An 18,963-nucleotide genomic window follows, 5' to 3' on the forward strand; every position below is an offset into this window, starting at 1 on the left:
CACTTATCCTGCCTCACTCTCTCTTGTCATTTAGTGAGAGCTTCACAGACCGAAGGCCTGAGTGAAATGATGATAGAAAGGGTTTCTAAAAAAGATTCTGGGACTTATGTGTGCACAGCAGAAAATGTTGTGGGAGTGATCAGAGCGATCGGATTTGTCTATGTGAAAGGTAAGACTATCATTTGCTACTTTTGATTTTTAGCAACGATAATGACTTTCTATTAACCTTGGGATTAACTGTAACACAGTTTGAGGATAATGTTTGTGTTCAAGATATGGGAATAAGGATAATGGCTCTTGATAAATGATGCAGGATGTTGATTGAATTACTAATGGGCACAATAGACTCTGGTTTAAATAAACCTGAACATAACAGCAGTTTATGGATAACTGAACAGAAACAATGTGACCATAGGCAGAATCTGGGAGCTGATTGATTGTAGCTGATTAATGCAAAACTAGAACCTCCCTTTGTCTAACATCAGGGTGATCGGTCTTCTCCAGTACCAAGAAATGTGCCGTTGAAGCGGCAAGACTATTTAATTAACTCAACTTGCAATGTTTTATGCTGCAGAGGTACCGTGGAGATAGGAACTTAAGTCTCACCAGCCGGGAAATTTAAATCCAATTAATTAAATAATCTGGAATAAAAAGGTGACATTACAAGTACCAGACTATAGCAGTAGCACACCCTGCCCCTCGAAGGTGGAAATCTGTTATTCAATCTTGCCTACACATCTCCCAACCCATATTTGTGTGGCTTTACTTTTAACTGCTCACTGAAATGGCCCAGCTAGATATGCAGTTCAGGGGCAATTGGGGATGGGCATTAAAAGCTGGTGCTACCAGCAATACCTGTACTCAAAAATAAATTAAAAAAGAAATGCAAGGATAAGCTTCAACTACATTATAAAAACTAAGTACTGTGTTCCTGGAAAACAAAACAGAAAATGAGGAGTTCCTCAGCAGGTTTCAGGCCAATGATCTTTCATCGGTGAGGGACCGTGACCCAAAAAGGAAACGCTTTGAAAGCCTTCCTGTAAAAGCTGCTATTCTGTTCCATTTTGCAGAGGCACCAGTTCTCTGGGGAGAGGTCCGTGCGTACCAGATGGAACCTCTGGGAGGGAATGTCATATTGAACTGTGATGCCCGCGGACATCCAGTGCCATCAATCAACTGGAATAAAAATGGCAGCCCATTGACCATCAGTAATCGTATTCGACAAATGAACAATGGTTCCCTGGCAATCTACAGGACAGTGGTGAGTTACGTTTCAGACCCATCAATTAACAAAGCAAGCTTTAAAGTCTCTCTCCTCCTCATTATCCTTTCTTATTCTTTTCTCTCTTCTTTCTTCCTCTATTTTCTCCTGAAGCACTCCATTTCTCCGTGTTCTCCTGCTCTTGTTACTGTGCCATGTTGTGCTCTCCATCTACTCCTCCTCCTGGGGCTGCAGACATCTCGCTTCCTCCTACCTTTCCAGCCCTGTGGCTGAGCCAAGAGGCAAGGCTGCACCAGGACATTCCAACTAAGTCATCTGAAGGAGAATAGATCACAGAATGACTTCCACTAAGTAATTGCTCTCTGATAAAGGTACTCTGTGTTCACTGCTCTCGATAGTTACATTTTTGACTTTGTTGAAGAGCAAACAGGTTGAATCATGCCTGTTGGAGTCTGGTTCTATTCCAGACATTTCCCAAACAACTTGCTCAAAACGAGATCGGCTAGTCCAAGCGTGAGGCAAGTAGCCCTGTGTCAGCTGAATACCAATAGTGAAGGCTTATTCCCATACTCCTCTGTTTGGTAAGCATGCTCTGCGTAAGCTCAGACTATGCAAGTGAGGAGCAGAAGCATTGGGATGGCCACCTTGGGCACACAGCTGACATCTGGTCCAGGACACCCAGAGAGGAATGTTCCCCCATTTTAGGTTTCATATCCAATCTGCTGGTGGCCCCTCCCCCTCCCCCTCCCCCCCCCCCCCCACCCCAACAGTCAAGCTGTCCATACTTTCTCACACTGAACTGCCTCATGTCTTTCTGACAGAATGAAGATGCGGGAGATTACAAGTGTGTCGCAAAGAATGAAGCTGGGGTTGTTGAACGGAAGGTTACCCTGATGCTGCAGAGTAAGTGCACAGTGAGGGCTCCTCCCCACCATCTTAGAGTGCCAAATGGTGCCCCAGTATCACTCCAGGGTCAAGGTGACTCATGTGGTCTCATCATTGCCAGTGTTAATCCTGACGACTCATCCCTCCAGTTTACAGAGACAAACTCAGATGAAGCATCTCAACCTGAAACGTCGACTACCTATTTCCCTCCACAGATGCTGCCTGACCCGCTGAGTTCCTGCAGCATTTTGTTTGTTGCTCCAGATTCCAGCATCTGCAGTACCATACAGCACAAAACAGGCCCTTCGGCCTCTCTTGTGTCTTCTCTGAGATACTGGGCATCTCATTAGATTAGGTGTTGGAATCACAAGAACAAGAGCACAAGAAAATTGGAGCAGGGGTAGGCTACCAGGCCCCTCATGCCTGCCCCGCCATTCAATATGATCATGGCTGATCTATGCTGGTCTTAACTTCTCTTTTGTGTCAGTTCCCCATAACCCTCAATTCCTCAATCTTTCAAATATTTATGCATCTCCACCTTAAATATATCTAATGGTCTGGCCTAAAATACCCTCCGAGGCAGGAAATTCTGGAGATTACTACCCTTTGAGAGAAGAAATTTCTACATACTTTAGTTTTAAATGACTGGCCCCTTATTTTGTTGTTATGTCCCCTTGTTCGTACCCTCCCATGAGTGAAAATATCTCACCATCTACCCTGCCAAAGCCCACTTATGATCTTATACATTTGAATAAGATCAGCCCTCATTTCTTCCAAAGTCCAAGGAATACAGACCCAGGTCTATTAATTACAGGAGCCTAACAGCAGTGGTAATGTAGACTTGCCTTGGCCAAGTCTGAAGCCAAGCTGGGCAGGAGCCCCAAGGGGACCTTCCCAGTATTGTGCACTTCAGTGGGGGATGATGAGATCACTGAAAAGTTGGAATGCAGGGCACTCTGTCCCAGGCCTAATCTTGGTAGCATGGCTGAGGATAGGGAGGAGCTCATGCAGGGGAATAATGCATACACTACAATTCCATGGAAAGAAGTAATTTCTCAAGCACATGAATTTTTTAAAGGGAGATTACCACTACATTCTTTGCTCTGTGTTTTCAATAAGTGTGCCTTGTTTTGTTTTTAAGTGGTTGATCAGTGCACAGGTCCAATTCCTTTGGAATCCACTTTGTCTTCTAAATGTTTCTCAGGGAACAGGGTTGCCCAGTCAAAAAATGAGACCCTGGATCAGCTGACTGCCAAAAGAGAAGGCTCATTCCCACAATCCTCCCCTTCAGCGAGCGTGCACTGTGAAAGCTTCCTTTCCCAAGCCACGAAGGAGAAACTTATGTGAACATCGTCCTTTTTTCATTCAACAACTCCAGTGTCCATTCAGTTCACCATCCACCTTCCTGGCCGTCATGCTGATGGAGTTGTAGACTTGGCATCCCAGTCAGTCTCTAACAATCAGTCTATAACAAATGGAAGAGTAAACCCCCAGGTTGTAGCTCCTGAAATCCAAAGTGATCCTTTACCTCCTGACCGTGTTGCACTTAGCATTCGTATAAGTAATTTCAGTAAAGCTGACCATGAATCTACTGGATTGTTTATATAAAAGAAAACACCTAGCTCACCAATATCCTTCAAGGGAGATCTGCCCACCTCACCCAGCCTGGCCTAAGTGTGACTCCAGACCCATTGATGTGATTGACACTTAGCTGCCTTCTCAGTCCATTAGGGACGGACAGTAAATGTTGGCATTGTCTACAATGTCTATGTCTAGTGATTGACTACATTTGAATAAGCCAGGCTTGTCTTCCTTTGTATCCATCCATTAAGGGAGGTAGTTCTGCCCACTGTCAGCTCTACCTTGTCAACTTGATTGAATTTGTTGAATTGGCTGTTTTTCCTCTCTGCAGGTGCTCCTGTGTTCACTTTGAAACCCTTGGACACAGTTGCGGGGGTTGGTGACAGAGTCCTGTTGCACTGCCGAGCAGCAGGCGAGCCGCTGCCAGTGGTGGAGTGGACCCATAACGGACAGCCGGTCAGGGAGAACAAGCGGCTGGCAGTGCTACCAAACTCTACTCTGCAGATCCTCTCCACTGAGAAGGAAGACACAGGAGAATACGAATGTGTAGCACGGAATCTCATGGGCTACGCCTTTGTAAAAATAGCTCTAACCGTGCAAGGTAGGAGGGATACAGTAGATCCCATAATGACTTGTTTTATCTGGCAGCATTATTGAACAGGATACAATAACCCGTGAAATGGCCATGTTTCAACACTTGGCCTTTGCATGCACTGACTTAAGAAAACTAAGACTTGGATAAATATCTGGCCAGGACTAAAGGATGTGTTACAGGCAGAGGTGATCGTGTACCCTGTGGGACATGATGGTTCCTGAGCTGCTGAGGAAAAGCCAGGAACATATTCGGCAAGTACTCTGTGCCTTGGTTTTATCCAAAGAACAGCATCTGTGATATCATTGCACTCACTCAGTACTTGAACTAGGTTAGATTATGTGCTAAAGTCTTGGATGAAGCCTCAGAATTCAGCAGCAAGTAGTATCAATCAGGAGATGCTGACACAGTTGTGTAGAGAGGGCAGGAGCATTGAACCCCACTATTTATAGTTCCAATTGGCCCTCAAGATCAGGGAGTAGTTCCTTATCATTTTCCTAAATGCCAAGAGACAAAGTCTGAATGAGGTGTAAGAAATATTATTGTAGCAATAAGAGTGAATAGGCTAATAGTCAGAACATCTTGCAAGGACATTAGGGGCCTGTTAAGAGTTCTCTTGAAGAGTCTGTTATATACATTCCCAAACACACTTGGTTACAATGTGTATGTGCTGACCAGCTAATTTAATTATGTTAGGTTGGCCTTGGGAGGCACAGTGCAAATTCTTTACAGATGTTGTTGGTGAATAGGAACTGCTTGTGCTTGATAGGGGATTGAAGGTGGTGCCATTTAGACTCTTGTTTAATGATCTGAGGCCCTTCAGGAGTATAGAAAGTGTAGTGCTGAACGTAACAGAGAAATGAGAAGGCAAAGAGTGGGCACAAAATATCATTGGCAGAGAAGATCAAGGAAGATCCTGAAGTATATCAAGGGCAAGAAGATAACCAGGAAAAGAAGAGGGCCGATTAGGCACCAAAATGACAATCTGCGGGTGGAGCACGTAGGTGAGGTCTTAAGTGAATACTTCTCATCTGTATTCGCTAAGGAGAAGGACATGGTAGTTGGAGAACTTGGGCGGGGTGGGGCAGTGAAATTCTAAAACGTGTTATCTTTAAAAAGAAGGAAGTGTTAGATGTTCTGGTGAGCTTAAACATGGAGAAATCCCTAGGATCTGCTGAGATATATCCCAGGCTGTTGTCAGAGACAAGGGAGAGGATTGTGGAAGGAGATATTTAAATCTTTGTCCTGAGAGAGATATTTAAATCTTTGCTGGCCGCAGGTGAGGTGCCTGATGACTGTACAACAGCAAATGTGGTACTCTTGTTGAAGAAGGGCAGCAGGGATAAGCCAGGTAATTACAGGCCTCTGAAGTTAGCATCAGTGGTAGGTAATTATTGAAAAGAAATCTGAGGGACAAGATTAATCTGTACTTGGAAAGTCAAGAATTAGTCAGAGATAGTCAGCATTGTTTTGTTAAAGAGAGGTCCTGTGTGACCAGTTGAATTCTTCAAAGAGGTAAAAAAAATGTATTGACGAGGGGCAGTTGATATGGTCTACATGGACTTCACTAAGGCCCTTGACAATGACCCACAAGGGACTCTGGTGCAAAAGGTTAGAGCCCATGGAATCCAAGGCAAATTGGATCCAAAATTGACAATAGGAGGAGTCATAGGGCAGTACAGCATGATTACAGGCCCTTCGGCCCAACCAGTCCATGCCGACCACGGTGCCCACCCAGCTAGTCCCAATTTCCTGCATTCAGCCCATATCCCTGCAAGCCCCGCCCCTCCATGTACCTATCCAAGTGCTTCTTAAATTATATTATTTTACCTGCCTCAACCACTTCCTCTGGCACCTCATTCCATATACTCACTACCCTCTGTGTGAAAATGTTGCCCCTCAGGTCCCTTTTAAATCTTTCCCCTCTCACCCTAAACCTATGCTTCCTAGTTTTGGACTCTCCTACCCGGGGGAAAAGACTGCTACCATCCACCTTATCTACACCTCTCATAATTTTAAACACTTCTATAAGGTCGCCCCTTATTCTCCTATGTTCCAAGGAATAAAGACCTAGCCTGGCCAACCTCTCCCTATAACTCAGGCCCTGGAATCCTGTCAATATCCCTGTAAATCTTTTCAGCACTCTTTCCAGCTTAACTGCATCTTTCCTATAACAGGCTGACCAAAACTGTACACAGCACTCCAAGTGCGGGCGGCCTCACCAATGACTTATACAACTGCAACATCATGTCCCAACTCCTATACTCAGTGCTGACTGATGAAGGCCAGTGTGCAAATTGCCTTTTTCACCACCCTGTCTACCTGTGAAGCCGTTTTCAACAAACCATGCCCTTGTACGCCAAGGTCCCTCTGTTCCATTACACTCTGTAGTGCCCTACCATTTATAGTATAAGTCTGATGCTGGTTTTACTTTCCAAAATGCATCAGCTCACACTTATCTGTATCGAAATCCATTTGCCGCTTCTCGGCCCACTTCCCTAACTGAATAAGATCCCCCTGTAATCCTGCTTCATAACTTCGTGTAATTGGATAGGTGAATTGAGGAGTGTGTCAAAATAATTGATGGATTGGGGGGGGTGGGGTTACTGCCTCTAAAACAACTATAGAAGCAGGCAGCTCAGAGCAAAATTGAACAGTCATCAAGCTCCTCAAGGTGGAACTTCTGCAAGCCTGGCTTAACATCTCAATCAGTCTGAGAAGATGGCCAACGAGGAAACCATGATGTTGCTGCCAAAACTGAACCTCGCAGCAACCCTGCTGCTTGCTTGTCTGACTAACTCGACTAACATTTGTTATAGGTCTTATATTTGTTCTGTATGTCTTACATGATTATGTTTAGCAATGTATATGATAACTCATTTCTTTATGAGCTAAAGAACCATACTATTCTGCAGTTCCTTCTGGCTAATGTGAACACAGGCCATAACAAGTGCAAGCAAACATTTGGGGTTCATTTCTAGATGAATAGGACTGAAAAACAGGGAGATTATCTTAAATATATGGAGAACTCTTTAGGACCATAGTTGGAGTGCTGTGAACAGTTCTGGTCCTATGTTATTAATATGTTGCAGACACACAGAAGAAGGTGCAAAGCTCGATTTACCAGGAGTAGTTACAGTTAGCAGGAAAGATTTTCGCAGGCTGGAGTTTTTCAGAGGAGTATGGATTGACCAATTGAGGACTGTCATGGAATGATACTCATAGAGAAGATATTTCCACTTGTGGAAGTGCCCAAAGCTAAGGTCTAAATTTATAAGATGTTCACTGATAAATCAATTGACAAATTCAGGAAAAGCCTCTTCATCCAGAGAGAGAGATGAGAAAATAGAACTTCCTATAACAAGGAATAGCTAAATCAAGTTACATTGAATCATTTAAGGAGAAGCAAAGTCAATTCATGAGAGATGGATGGTTAGGTAGAAAAGGTCTGTGTGGGGCATAAACATTGGTGTGGTAAATCTGGCATTTTGAGTTATTTCTATACATTATATACACTTCAGATCAGGGATTGTTCTTTACAACCCCTCAAAAGGGTTTACTGATGATACATGTACTCTGCTCCCATTGATGGGCCCTCCTGTTGTTCCAACCAGTTACTTTCTCTTTCTCCAGTGCATGGAGGGTTCTCTGAATGGTTGGAGTGGGGGCCATGCAGTGTTACCTGTGGCAGAGGTGTAGAAGAGCGAATCCGTTTGTGTAACAATCCCTCACCTGCCAATGGAGGGAGGTCATGTCATGGAGTAGACGTTGAGTCAAGGCAATGCAACGCAAATCCTTGTCAAGGTAAGGATCTAGAGCCACCATTGGTTTATGATGGCCCTTTGGTTAGAGAATTATTGAAGTGACCAAGAGGATCCTTAGATACTATCAGTTGACAAACATCCCCTCTCTGCACAAGGTGGGGATGGAGGTTGACAAAGGTTCAAAATCTCACTCCAGCCCCATCTACTGGCCAGAGCTGCAACCACATCATTGTGGGCATCCGTTCACACCATGGATTTCTGTCTGAAATGTTTACATTGTGTTAAGTGTTCAAAGACCATGAACAAAAATCAAGAAATTGTACATGATCAAGATTTTTAATAACATGTAGGGTTATTTATTTAGTATTTTACCTTTTCCTCTTTTGCAAGGGAACAGTTTACTGTTGTCTGAATTCCTCTGATACCTAACACCCTTATTCAATTGCAACCCTCACCAGAAATTGTAAGCAGACAGGACTTCAGAGCTGGTCCTGACCTCGTCCTCACCAAGAGTATACCTTCCAATAAGGTGTGTGGGTGGGGGAGTATGCCAGACTGACCTCTGATAGGCTCCGTCCAAACCAATCTGGGACCTTCCTGGTCTGATGGCTCTGGGAATACGGGCGGTGTTCCAATTTCCCAGCAAGTCGGGGTACATCTGTTGAGCCACCGAAAGGTTCTGATTGATCATTAGTTCTCTGTCAGTTGATGGGCAGTGGTCCAACTGGGGTCTGCGACAAGAATGTTCCAGATTGTGTGGACAGGGAAACCAGACCTGCATGCGGAGTTGCAGTAACCCACCCCCACAGCATGGAGGTCGGCCGTGTGAATGGACATCGACTGATGTGAACAAGTGTGCCTCCATTCCATGTCCAGGTAGAATGACACCACACGTTTCTGGCTGAAAAAGGTGTTCATTCTACCCTATTGCCATTGAGAACCTCACATAAGTTCAGAGCCTAAAAACAACAGAATCTTATAGTTATATTTAATGTTTTATTGACACACAGTTTAACTTAATGTGGCAAATATTTGACTGGTTTAGTACATTGTGACTGTCTTCAGTCTTGTAACCCGTCCTGACCTGGGCTGAAGGATACTCTAAAAATACATTCAGCGGTCTCTCAAATGTCACAAGAATCCCTGCCTGAGTGCATTGCAAGGGAAGGGTAGGGTAAGCAATGACTGGAGTACTTCCCCTCTTCCATTTAATGATGTACATCACCTTTAGCACTTGGTATCCGTGACAAGTCAGAGCATTTCCCATGTTGAAGTGGTTGGGGATCCAATACTCCACCATTTTAGACACCCAGTCAGCTATGGTGACCATGCCTCTGATTTGCTTTGCCTTCCTGCCTGTAGGGAATCTGTTCATCTCCCTACCTAGTGTGTTGGGAAGTGTGTTCACAGTTCAACGTTCTGCTCCCCGATGTGCTGCATCCTAGCCTCTGACCTCATCCTTCCTCCCCACTCCCACCTCATTCTCCTCACATCCATTTGAGCTCAGGAAAGGTCTTGATTCTAATTCCCCAGAGGATGGGTAGGAGTTCCAGCTCTTTAATGTTTCTTTCCTCCTACCATGTCAGAGGTTGGACACTGTGCCACCAGTGCTTTAGTTACTGGGGTAGTTGAAATCCTACCAAATGTCCAGCTGATGATCACTGGCCATTCAACCCCTCGATTCTGCTCTGCCTCTTCAGTGTGATCAGCGCTGTTCTGGGCCTCTTGTTTGTTTCCCCTCTGTGGCTTCAAATCTCTTGATGCTGCTAATTATCGGCCTTCCCTCCAATGATTCCATCTCCACTTCCTGCTGCATTGAGAAAGCAGCCAATATAATGAAGGACCCCTCTCTTCTCTCTCCCATTGGGCAGAAGATACAAAAGCTTGAGAACACGTACCACCAGGCTCAAGGACAGCTTCTATCCCGCTGTTAACAGACTCTTGAACAGACCTCTCTTATGCTAAAAGGTGAACCCTTGATCTCCCATTCTACCTTGTCGTGGCCCTTGCAGTTTATTTGTCTACCTGCACTGCACTTTCTCTGTAACTGTAACACTATATTCTGCATTCTGTTTTCCTTTTTACTACTTTGATGTATTTATGTATGGAATGATCTGTCTGGATGGCATGCAAACAAAAGCTTTTTCCAGTATCTCGGTACATGTGACAATAACCCCATACCAATATCAAAGGTCAAGCAAGGAGAGGATATGGGTGGAGTGTGACCTGGCACAGACTGGTTGGGCTGAATGGCCTGAGCATTCTATCTGATGCCTTGAGCTGACTTAGAAGCCTCAGGTTAGTCAGTAACTAACCGACAGACGCTGGAGGTAGTACAAGCTTGTGCAGAACAGAGGCTGTTGGTGCTGTTGACTGCCCAGGGTGTAAGTTCCCAGTCTCAGCCTCACTGCCGCTGGGGTGGACACCAGGGACAGATGTTCCAAGAGGAGAAAATTGCAGGTTGAGTCTCTTTCAACTTCACCCTCTGGGACACTGCAGAAGATTGTTGTTGGAAATCCAGAAGCAGATCCAGTGCATTCTCTCCTTGGAGATCCTGTAGCTCCTTTCATGGCCTTGGGATGTCTGTGACAGATAATGAGATACCTCTGAAGTACAGTCACTCCTGTGATGTAGGTGACATGGCGGCCAGCTTGTGCATTGCAAGATCCCACAAGCAGTAATCAATTAGAAAATCACCCAGGGAATGTTCAGTGATGTGTGCACATCATGACCAGGAGGGATTAAGGAGATCGGGTGGTGTATTAACCTGGAAGTCCTGATGACATTGGATCTGCTTTGTGTTGGCAGTGAATGGGAACTGGGCTTCCTGGAGCTCCTGGAATCCGTGCAGTCGGACTTGTGGGGGTGGACAGAGCAAGCGCTACCGATCGTGCAGCAACCCCCCTCCAGCCAGGGGTGGCAAGGTTTGCTCAGGACCCGATGTACAGATGCAGAGATGTGGCATGGAGCTGTGCCCGGGTGAGCTCAAGTTCAGAGGCTGCATGGTAGGGCAAGATGGGGGAGGGGCTGGGGGCAGGAATGATAGGGGGAGGAATGTTGGGAAAGGGAGAGGAATGGTGAGATTGGAGGAGGGAATGGTGTGGAGAAGGGGGGAATAGTGAGGTTGGGGGATGGGACTGGTGGGGTGGACGGGGGGAAGGGGGTGGGGTAAGGGACTGGTGGGGTGAGTGGGAGACTGGTGGGGTGGGGTAGGGTGAGGGAATGGTGGGGTTGGGTGAGGGACTGGTGGGGTGGACGGGGGGAATGGTGGGATGAGGGACTGGTGGGTTGAATGGGGGGAATGGGAGGGTGGGTTGAGGGACTGGTGGGCAGGGGAGGAGAGGTGTGGTTGCAGGGAGGATAGTTGGGATGGGGAATTGGTGGGGGGAGGAATGGTGGGGTTGGGGTGGGGGATTGGTTGGGAGAAGAGGAATGGTTGGGTGGGATAGGCTAGACCTTCAGTGGGTTTCGTTTTCCAGGCTGGCAAGAGAACTGTAACCCACAGGTTAAATGCCTGATCCAATCCTGAGGCTTGCAGACCAGGAAGATCTCAGATCTGGTTTGCAGATCAAAGGGACACCTGAGAGGAGGGAGGGAAGCTGTGCCTGGTGCTGTGCTGGAAGTCAGGTATTGTGGATGTGAGATGAGGGTAGTGGTGAGTGTGGCTGTGGTCAGTCCTCCGCACCCTGAGCAGGAGATTTCCAACCCACTGCCACCCCAACCTAAGAAGTGCCACTCAACAGGAAAAGTGGTCCCAGCATGGCTAAAAAGAGAATTTAAAGGTAATATTACATCAAAGGAAAAGGCTTATAATATTACCAAAAGGGGCAGTAAATTCAAGGATGAAGAAAATTTAGAAGTTTAGAAAAGGATGACCAAGAAATGAATAAGGAAAGGGAAAGTAGAATACAAAAGTGGGCTAGTTAGAAATAAAAGGTGCACTGTAGGAACTATAAAACAAAAGGTAAACAAGAGTTAATGGGGGGTCCCTGACAAGCTGAGGCAGGAGAAATTATAATGAGGAATTAGGAAGTGGAAGAGAAATTAAACAAATATTTTGTGTTTGTCCTTGTGGAAGAAGACACAGAAAACCTCCCAGAAATAGTGGAGAAAAACAGATCTAGAGTGGGTGAGGATCTGAAAGAAATTACCATTAGTCTTAAAGATAAGCATTGGAGAAATTAATGGGACTGAGGAAAAGATAAGTCCCCTGTACCTGATAACCTGACGGGGTGGCTGTAGAGACAGTGGATACACTGACTGTCATCTTCCAGAGTTCCATAAATTTTACAATAGTTCTCACAAATTGGAAAGTTGTAAATGTAACTATCCTATTTAGAAAAGGAGGGCACTACAGAGTAGTTAGCTTGACATCAGTACTAGGGAGAATGCAAGAATTAATTATTAGGGAAAGGCAGCCCAGCACTTGGAAAATAATAACAGAATGGAACAGATTCAGTCTTTGGATATTAAGAGAATCAAGGAGTTAGTGCAAGAAGGTGGTAGTAAGGTTAAAAAAAATCAGCCACGATCTTATTGAATGGTGGAAGAGGTGCAAGGGTCCGAATGGTCTACCTTTGGTTTCCTATATTCATCTTTACACTCAGCACTTGGTCAATTGCACCATTTGCTGTCTGAAGATGGGAACTGCAGCTCAAAACCCAATTCCAACACACTGTAACCATTGTCCACATTCTTCAAACTTCAACCTGCAGAAAGATTGTACATCAGACCCTTCCTCTCCCTGGTTAATGCTGTGTTGATGATATGCTAAGGCAGTTAAGCCACTTTTCTGCAAGATACAAAATTGGTCATCTCTTCCCTAGGACAGTAAATCTAATAGCATTGTACATCATAAAATTCAGTGTTAGTAACTACATTCATTTTCATAGAGCAATTATAAAGCTGCCTTGTGACATTTGTTTTCTAACACACACCGTCCAGTGAATGTCTCTGCTCTCTGGCAGTTACTCCAGCATGTTACTTCTCCCCGACACACTCACTGCCATCTTTTATTGTGCCTGACACATAAATTAAATTTAAGTGCAGGGAGGTTATGCTGAAACTGTACAGGGTACTGGTGAGGCTGCACCTGGAGTGCTGTGTGCAGTTCTGATCTCCTTACTTGAGGAAAGATATACTGGCTGTGGAGGTGGTGCAGAGGAGGTTCACCAGGTTGATTCCAGAGATGAGGGGGTTAGCCTGTGAGGAGAGATTGAGTCACCTGGGACTATTCTCACTGGAATTCAGAAGAATGAGAGGGGATCTTATAGAAACATATAAAATTATGAAAGGGATAGATAAGATAGAGGCAGGAAGGTTGTTTCCACTGGTAAGTGAGACTAGAACTAGGGGACATAGCCTCAAGGTTCAGGGGAATAGATTTAGGACAGAAATGAGGAGAAACTGCTTTTCCCAGAGAGTAGTGAATCTGTGGAATTCTCTGCCCAGGGAAGCAGTGGAGGGTCCCTCATTAAATATATTTAAGAGACAGTTAGATAGATTTTTGCATCATAGGGAAATTAAGGGTTATGGGGAAAAAGTAGGTAGATGGATCCGAGTCCACGGCCAGATCAGCCACTATCTTATTGAACGGTGGAGCAGGCTCGAATGGCTGGATGGCCTCCTCCTGCTCCTATTTCTTGTTCTTATGTTCTAAGTTCCAGTGAGTCTTCCTACTCTCTGACACACCTGCTCCAGTGAGCCTTCCTACTCTGACACACTCATTCCAGTTAGTGTTACAGCTCTCTGATACCCTCTCTTCAGTGAGCATCAGTGCTTTCTGATGTGCTCTCTATTCTAGTCTATCGTGATTCTCTCAAATTACGGAGATGTGCACTGCTTGTACCAAATAACACTGACATAAAGCTAAACAACAGACTTCTTAATACAATGAGAGAAAATAATACAATATATTTATAATATTACCAGCAGTAAATTACAGCACTGTATTTTGTCAACTGGTTATTAATCCTCTCACAATTGCTTATGTTAGTATAGAGGTTGTGAAAATGGATTTGTAATTTAGAACCTGAACTAAACTTATGTAAGCATGAGTTCAAATCCCACCATGCCAGCCATGCATTTAGTAAAACTAGTGACACTGAAACTATCGTCGTTAAAATCCAGAGGGATAGCTAACGTTTCAGGTCAAGAGCCTGCATCAGAACTGAGAATGTAGCGGGCAGGTGCCTCACACCTCCCCCTCACCTCTTCATTACTGGCTACCTCCCCTCTGCACTCTCAGTCCTGATGCAGGGTCTTGACCTGAAACGCTGACTATTCCTCTGCATTCACAGATGCTGCCTGACCCGCTGAGTTCCTCCAGCAGTTGGGCTTTTGCTCCAGATTCCAGCATCTGCAGCCTCTTATGTCTCTGTCAACATTAAAAACCCATCAGTACATTGATATCCTTTAGGGAAGGAAATGGCGTATCCTTAGTATGTCTGCAACTCCAGACTAACAGCAATGTGGTTGACTGTAAGCTGCATTCTGAAATGGCCCAACAAGTTACCGTCTTCAAGGGAAAACTGAAAAATTATGCTAAGTCCCAGGGTAGCTACATCCCAAGAGAATAAGAAGCATACTTGAGGGGTGTAGTTGTGTACACCAAGTGCAGAAGACTGGGGTTTACAGCAAGAGGAATTTTGGAGCTCTCATTCCCCATGTTATGAATTGTTGATTGTATGACCCATGGTGTGACCATTGTCTGTGGCAGTGAATGGAGCTTGGAGTCCCTGGCAGCAGTGGAGTGAGTGCTCGGCCTCCTGTGGAGGGGGGAAGCAGCTCAGGCAGCGACGATGCAACAGCCCTCCCCCGAATGGCAACGGAAGACCCTGTCATGGAGAGAGCTTTGAGTCTGCCGGCTGCAGTCTGCACCCGTGCCCAGGTGTGTGAGAACAGGTTCAAACCACCAGCTGAAGACCCGGTGGTGCGGCAGGTCAGCATGTGCCTGCGGCAGACCCAACCTCAATTCTCGCATGATTAGTGCAAAGAACGTTCCCCGAGTCATGATCAGTTCCAAACCAAGTGGTATTGTTGGCTTTGAGTCAGAATCTTATGCATTTGAACCCATGATTCAGGCCAATGTTCCCACACCGACCTGAGGGAACATGGCAATTGTCACTGTTCTTGAAATGACACATTAAGAACATTAAAAAATAGAAGCAGCATGTCGTTGGGCTACACGAGTCTCATTCATAATAAGATCTTTGCTGATCTTCCAGGTAAACTACAATCTCCCATCCGATCTTTCTTTATTTCTTTCAGACTATGAGTTTCTGTTTTCTCTGCCATCTGAGCATCCACACTTCTTTATTGTCCACTGATGTAGATAGTTCAAAAGATCCCAATCCCCTGATCCTGTGGTGATCCATTGGTCTCTTGGAGCGTTACTCTGCTCACAGCCAGCACTGTGCTGAAGTTAGGGTGGTTGCTGAATCGCAACCCATTCCCACTCACTAGTCGGGCTAAAAGAACCTCTTGTCTTTTACATAGAATATAGAACAGTACAGCACTGGACAGGCCATTCAGCCCACAGTCTTGATGCCGGTTTATACTAAATGTCCTCCTCCTGTGTATCATCCATATCCCTCCATTCCCTCCATATTCATGTGTCTATCTAAAAGCCTCAAACTCCACCAAGCTGCCTGATTCCACTTTTATTAAGCCTTTGGACTAACCAGGGCTGCCCATTTGTTGCAGGTGTTCCCGGGAGAGCCAGAGGCAGCCTGATCGGGATTATCAATGACAAGGAATTTGGGGTTGCATTCCTCGACGCCAATGTCACGGAAAACTCAGCCACAGGCATCAGCAGTGTTCGGGCAATTATCCAGAACTTGCCTGACACAATCGGTTGGTATTGCGTGGTGACATGGATGGTACCTGCATTGTGCCTCACTCTCAGCCATCTCATCCAACAGTCACTCGTAGTTCTACCAGTTTTCTCGTCCCCACCGAGCTAACCACTGGCCTCACCCCACCCAGCCTAATGGTGTTTTGACCAGTGAGAGACAGAGAGTTTTCTTTCTTGCCCATTCTCTCTCCACCTTTCCTGAAAGCTCTCTAAACCTGCCACAGGTGCTGGGCTCACACTAACATGCCACAGCCCTGCCCGTTCTTTCTGTGTCTACCCGGGCATTGAATGTTGACGGGTCATGAAACCCATTTATTGCCTCTTCTATCCACACTCAACATTGGGGGGGGGGTGGTGTGGGGGGGAGTGGGGGGTGGTTGCAACAGGCATTACCACAAGGGTCAGCACTGACTTCAAGAACTGCATGTGTTCACTGATGGCTCAGTGATAGCAAAATCTGACCGACCAGGCAATGATTGGTAATTCTTTGCTCCCTTTGCCCACTGATGGTGAGATTGATTACAGCACCTGAATTCTACAAACCAAAACCTGAGTGTTAAAGTGGTGGTGATGTGTGAAATGTCCCTTGGCCCACATACTGACTCACCCATGTGTCTCCTGTGCTTCATATCTTCTGGTCCTACCAGTTCTTATTAATCTTCACTCTCTCACTCTCTCTCTCTCTCTCTCACTCTTTCTCACACTTTCTCTCTCTCTCTCACACTTTCTCTCTCTCTCACCCACTCCCTCTCTCTCTCTTTCTCTCTCTTGCTTTCTCTCTCTCTCTCACATTCCTTCCCTCCCACCCTCTCTCTCTCTCTCTCTCTCTCTCTCTGTCTTCACCCCCCCTCCCCCCACCACCCCGCCCTCATCCTCATTGTTGATCTGATAATGTTCTTCAAATAAATCTCAGACGTGAATGATTTGGATTCTGGAGCAATTAGACTATTGATTGGATCAATTGCAGAGTAGATCTTGAACTGCCAGTCAACCCCCAGTGAAAATAGACGAAACAGGAGAGGGAAAAGTAGAGACTTCTTGTTCATCAGCTGAGAGAAGTCCATCACAACCATGGAAAGAACTCTGCACTCAGCTACCAAGGTGCCCACTCAGTGAAAGTTGTTTGTCAGAACCTACATGGACATACTCCACTTTTCCTATCCAAATTGCTTAGCTGTACCTCAGCAGAAACAGGGCAAACAAGGCCCCAGATGTTAGCAGAGGTGTCAGGAGAAGTGATGCACTTTGGCAGGACTAATATGGATAGAACGTACATTATGGATGGTAGGGGCCTTAGGGAGTATTAAGGAACAGATGGATACCCGCCGTCATTAGCCAGGGCATTGAATATGAGAGCGGGTTATAGTACAATGTTACAAAACATTGGTTAGGTCACAGCTGGAGTACAGTGTACAGTTGTGGTTGTCCTGAAGGGGAGTGCAGAGGAGATACATCAAGATGTCACCTGGGATGGAGCACTTCAGTTACGAGGAGAGACTGGATAAACTGGGTTAGTTTTCCTTGGAGCAGAGGAGGCTGATAGAGGCATCCAAGATTGCGAGGGACCTAGATAGGATAGGTAGTAGGAAACTTCTGCCCTGAGCAGAGGTGTCTAAAAACTAGAGGGCATATGTTTGGGATGGGTGTGCAAGAGGCTTAGAGGGGATCCGAGGAGGAATATTTGAAATCTGGAATGCACTGCCTGAGTGAGCAGTGGAGTCAAGTGCTCTCACAACATTTAAGTATCAAGACAAACACTCAAATCCTGATTATCCAACCAGGACACCAGGTTTGGGGAGAAATAATGCTTCTTGCCTGCGTCCAGTGTGACTCTGTGAATCACAGCCACAGTTCCTGTGATAAACAGTCCAGCTCGACCATTGGATCCTGCTCAATGATAATAACCATTCCAACTGACCTGAAACATTAACTCCAGTTTTTTTCTCCACAGATCTACAGTATATTTTCAGCCATTTTCCCGTTTTTATTTGTCATTCACCTCTGGAAAACATTATTTTATGAGATAACAAGTATTTCTGTTATTCTACTGACCTGTGCCATGGTTGCCCCTATTCTAGGCCCTCTGATTAGGGTACTGACCTCCACTTTCACCCCAATTTACTGGTCAGTAACCAACCCAGCACCAGGAACAATGAACGGATTCTCACTGACAAAGGGAGTTTTCAGGCAGGAGTCACAAATGGAGTTTGCAACAGGTGAGTGAGTGTGACCCATGTTGGGGCATTTTATTGAGAGGGAAGCTGTACTGCACTTGGAAATAACGAGTGAAGCTAACCGCAGAGGTGGGTGAAGGGACCAGAAATTTCAATTAACAAATACTGAGCAACATTCTAAAAGCCACCTCCAGTCTCAGATCCTGTCTGGTCATTGTGATTCCCACTTTGATTTTCTCAGCTTAAGCCAGCATTCCCACTGTGCGTGATCTTAGGCAAAGGCCAAGCCTTATAACAAGAGCTGGACATTACAGTGTTCTGACTGAGAGCCTTGTACTGTGTGCTAATAAAGATGTTGGAACTAGCAGCCAACAAGTACAAAGGCAGCAGGTGCATGGGAGCACCACCACCTGCAGGTTCCCCTCCAGCTCACACCATCCTGGCTTGGTGATGGATTGCTGCTCCTCCATCGTAACCAAGTCTAAACCCGGAATACCTGAGTCAATAGCACAATGAGAGCACTGTCAGCAAAAGGACTGCAGCTTCTCATGGGCAACGGATGGGGAATAAGTTCTGGTCTTCTCAGTGGTGTCCAAATCCTGTAAATGAACAAAAAAAATTTAATTTTAGGTTGGATATATGTGATGGGGCTGCTAGATGTCTGATTGTCTGACTGTATGGAGCCCACTCTGTGTGTGTGTGTGTGTGTGTGTGGTGTGTGTGTGTGTGTGTGTGTGTGTGTGTGTGTGTAAGACTAGGAGACCATTCTGTGGGAGTAGGAGACCCACTCTGAACACTACTGACTGTAGAAGGCCTGCCCTGTAGCTGTCAATATAAACCCGTGCTGAGAATCTTGTATGGAGCCAGTGATCATTTGCATTAATTGCCAT

The 18,963-nt window shown here is 45.6% G+C and overlaps 1 protein-coding gene across 1 annotated transcript in view; it reads left to right on the forward strand.

Moving 5' to 3' along the window:
• Positions 1 to 18,963, forward strand: part of LOC127582286 (hemicentin-1-like) — a 260,770-nt gene that overhangs the window by 219,123 nt on the left and 22,684 nt on the right. Inside the window, 9 exon segments of the mRNA XM_052037463.1 lie at positions 35 to 169; positions 1,071 to 1,261; positions 2,044 to 2,125; positions 4,020 to 4,289; positions 7,914 to 8,084; positions 10,853 to 11,023; positions 14,763 to 14,933; positions 15,749 to 15,898; positions 17,978 to 18,115. Coding sequence (XP_051893423.1) covers positions 35 to 169; positions 1,071 to 1,261; positions 2,044 to 2,125; positions 4,020 to 4,289; positions 7,914 to 8,084; positions 10,853 to 11,023; positions 14,763 to 14,933; positions 15,749 to 15,898; positions 17,978 to 18,115 — 1,479 coding nt within the window.

The sequence above is a fragment of the Pristis pectinata genome, chromosome 23 (genome assembly GCF_009764475.1).
Source record: "Pristis pectinata isolate sPriPec2 chromosome 23, sPriPec2.1.pri, whole genome shotgun sequence".
Classification (NCBI taxonomy): domain Eukaryota; kingdom Metazoa; phylum Chordata; class Chondrichthyes; order Rhinopristiformes; family Pristidae; genus Pristis; species Pristis pectinata.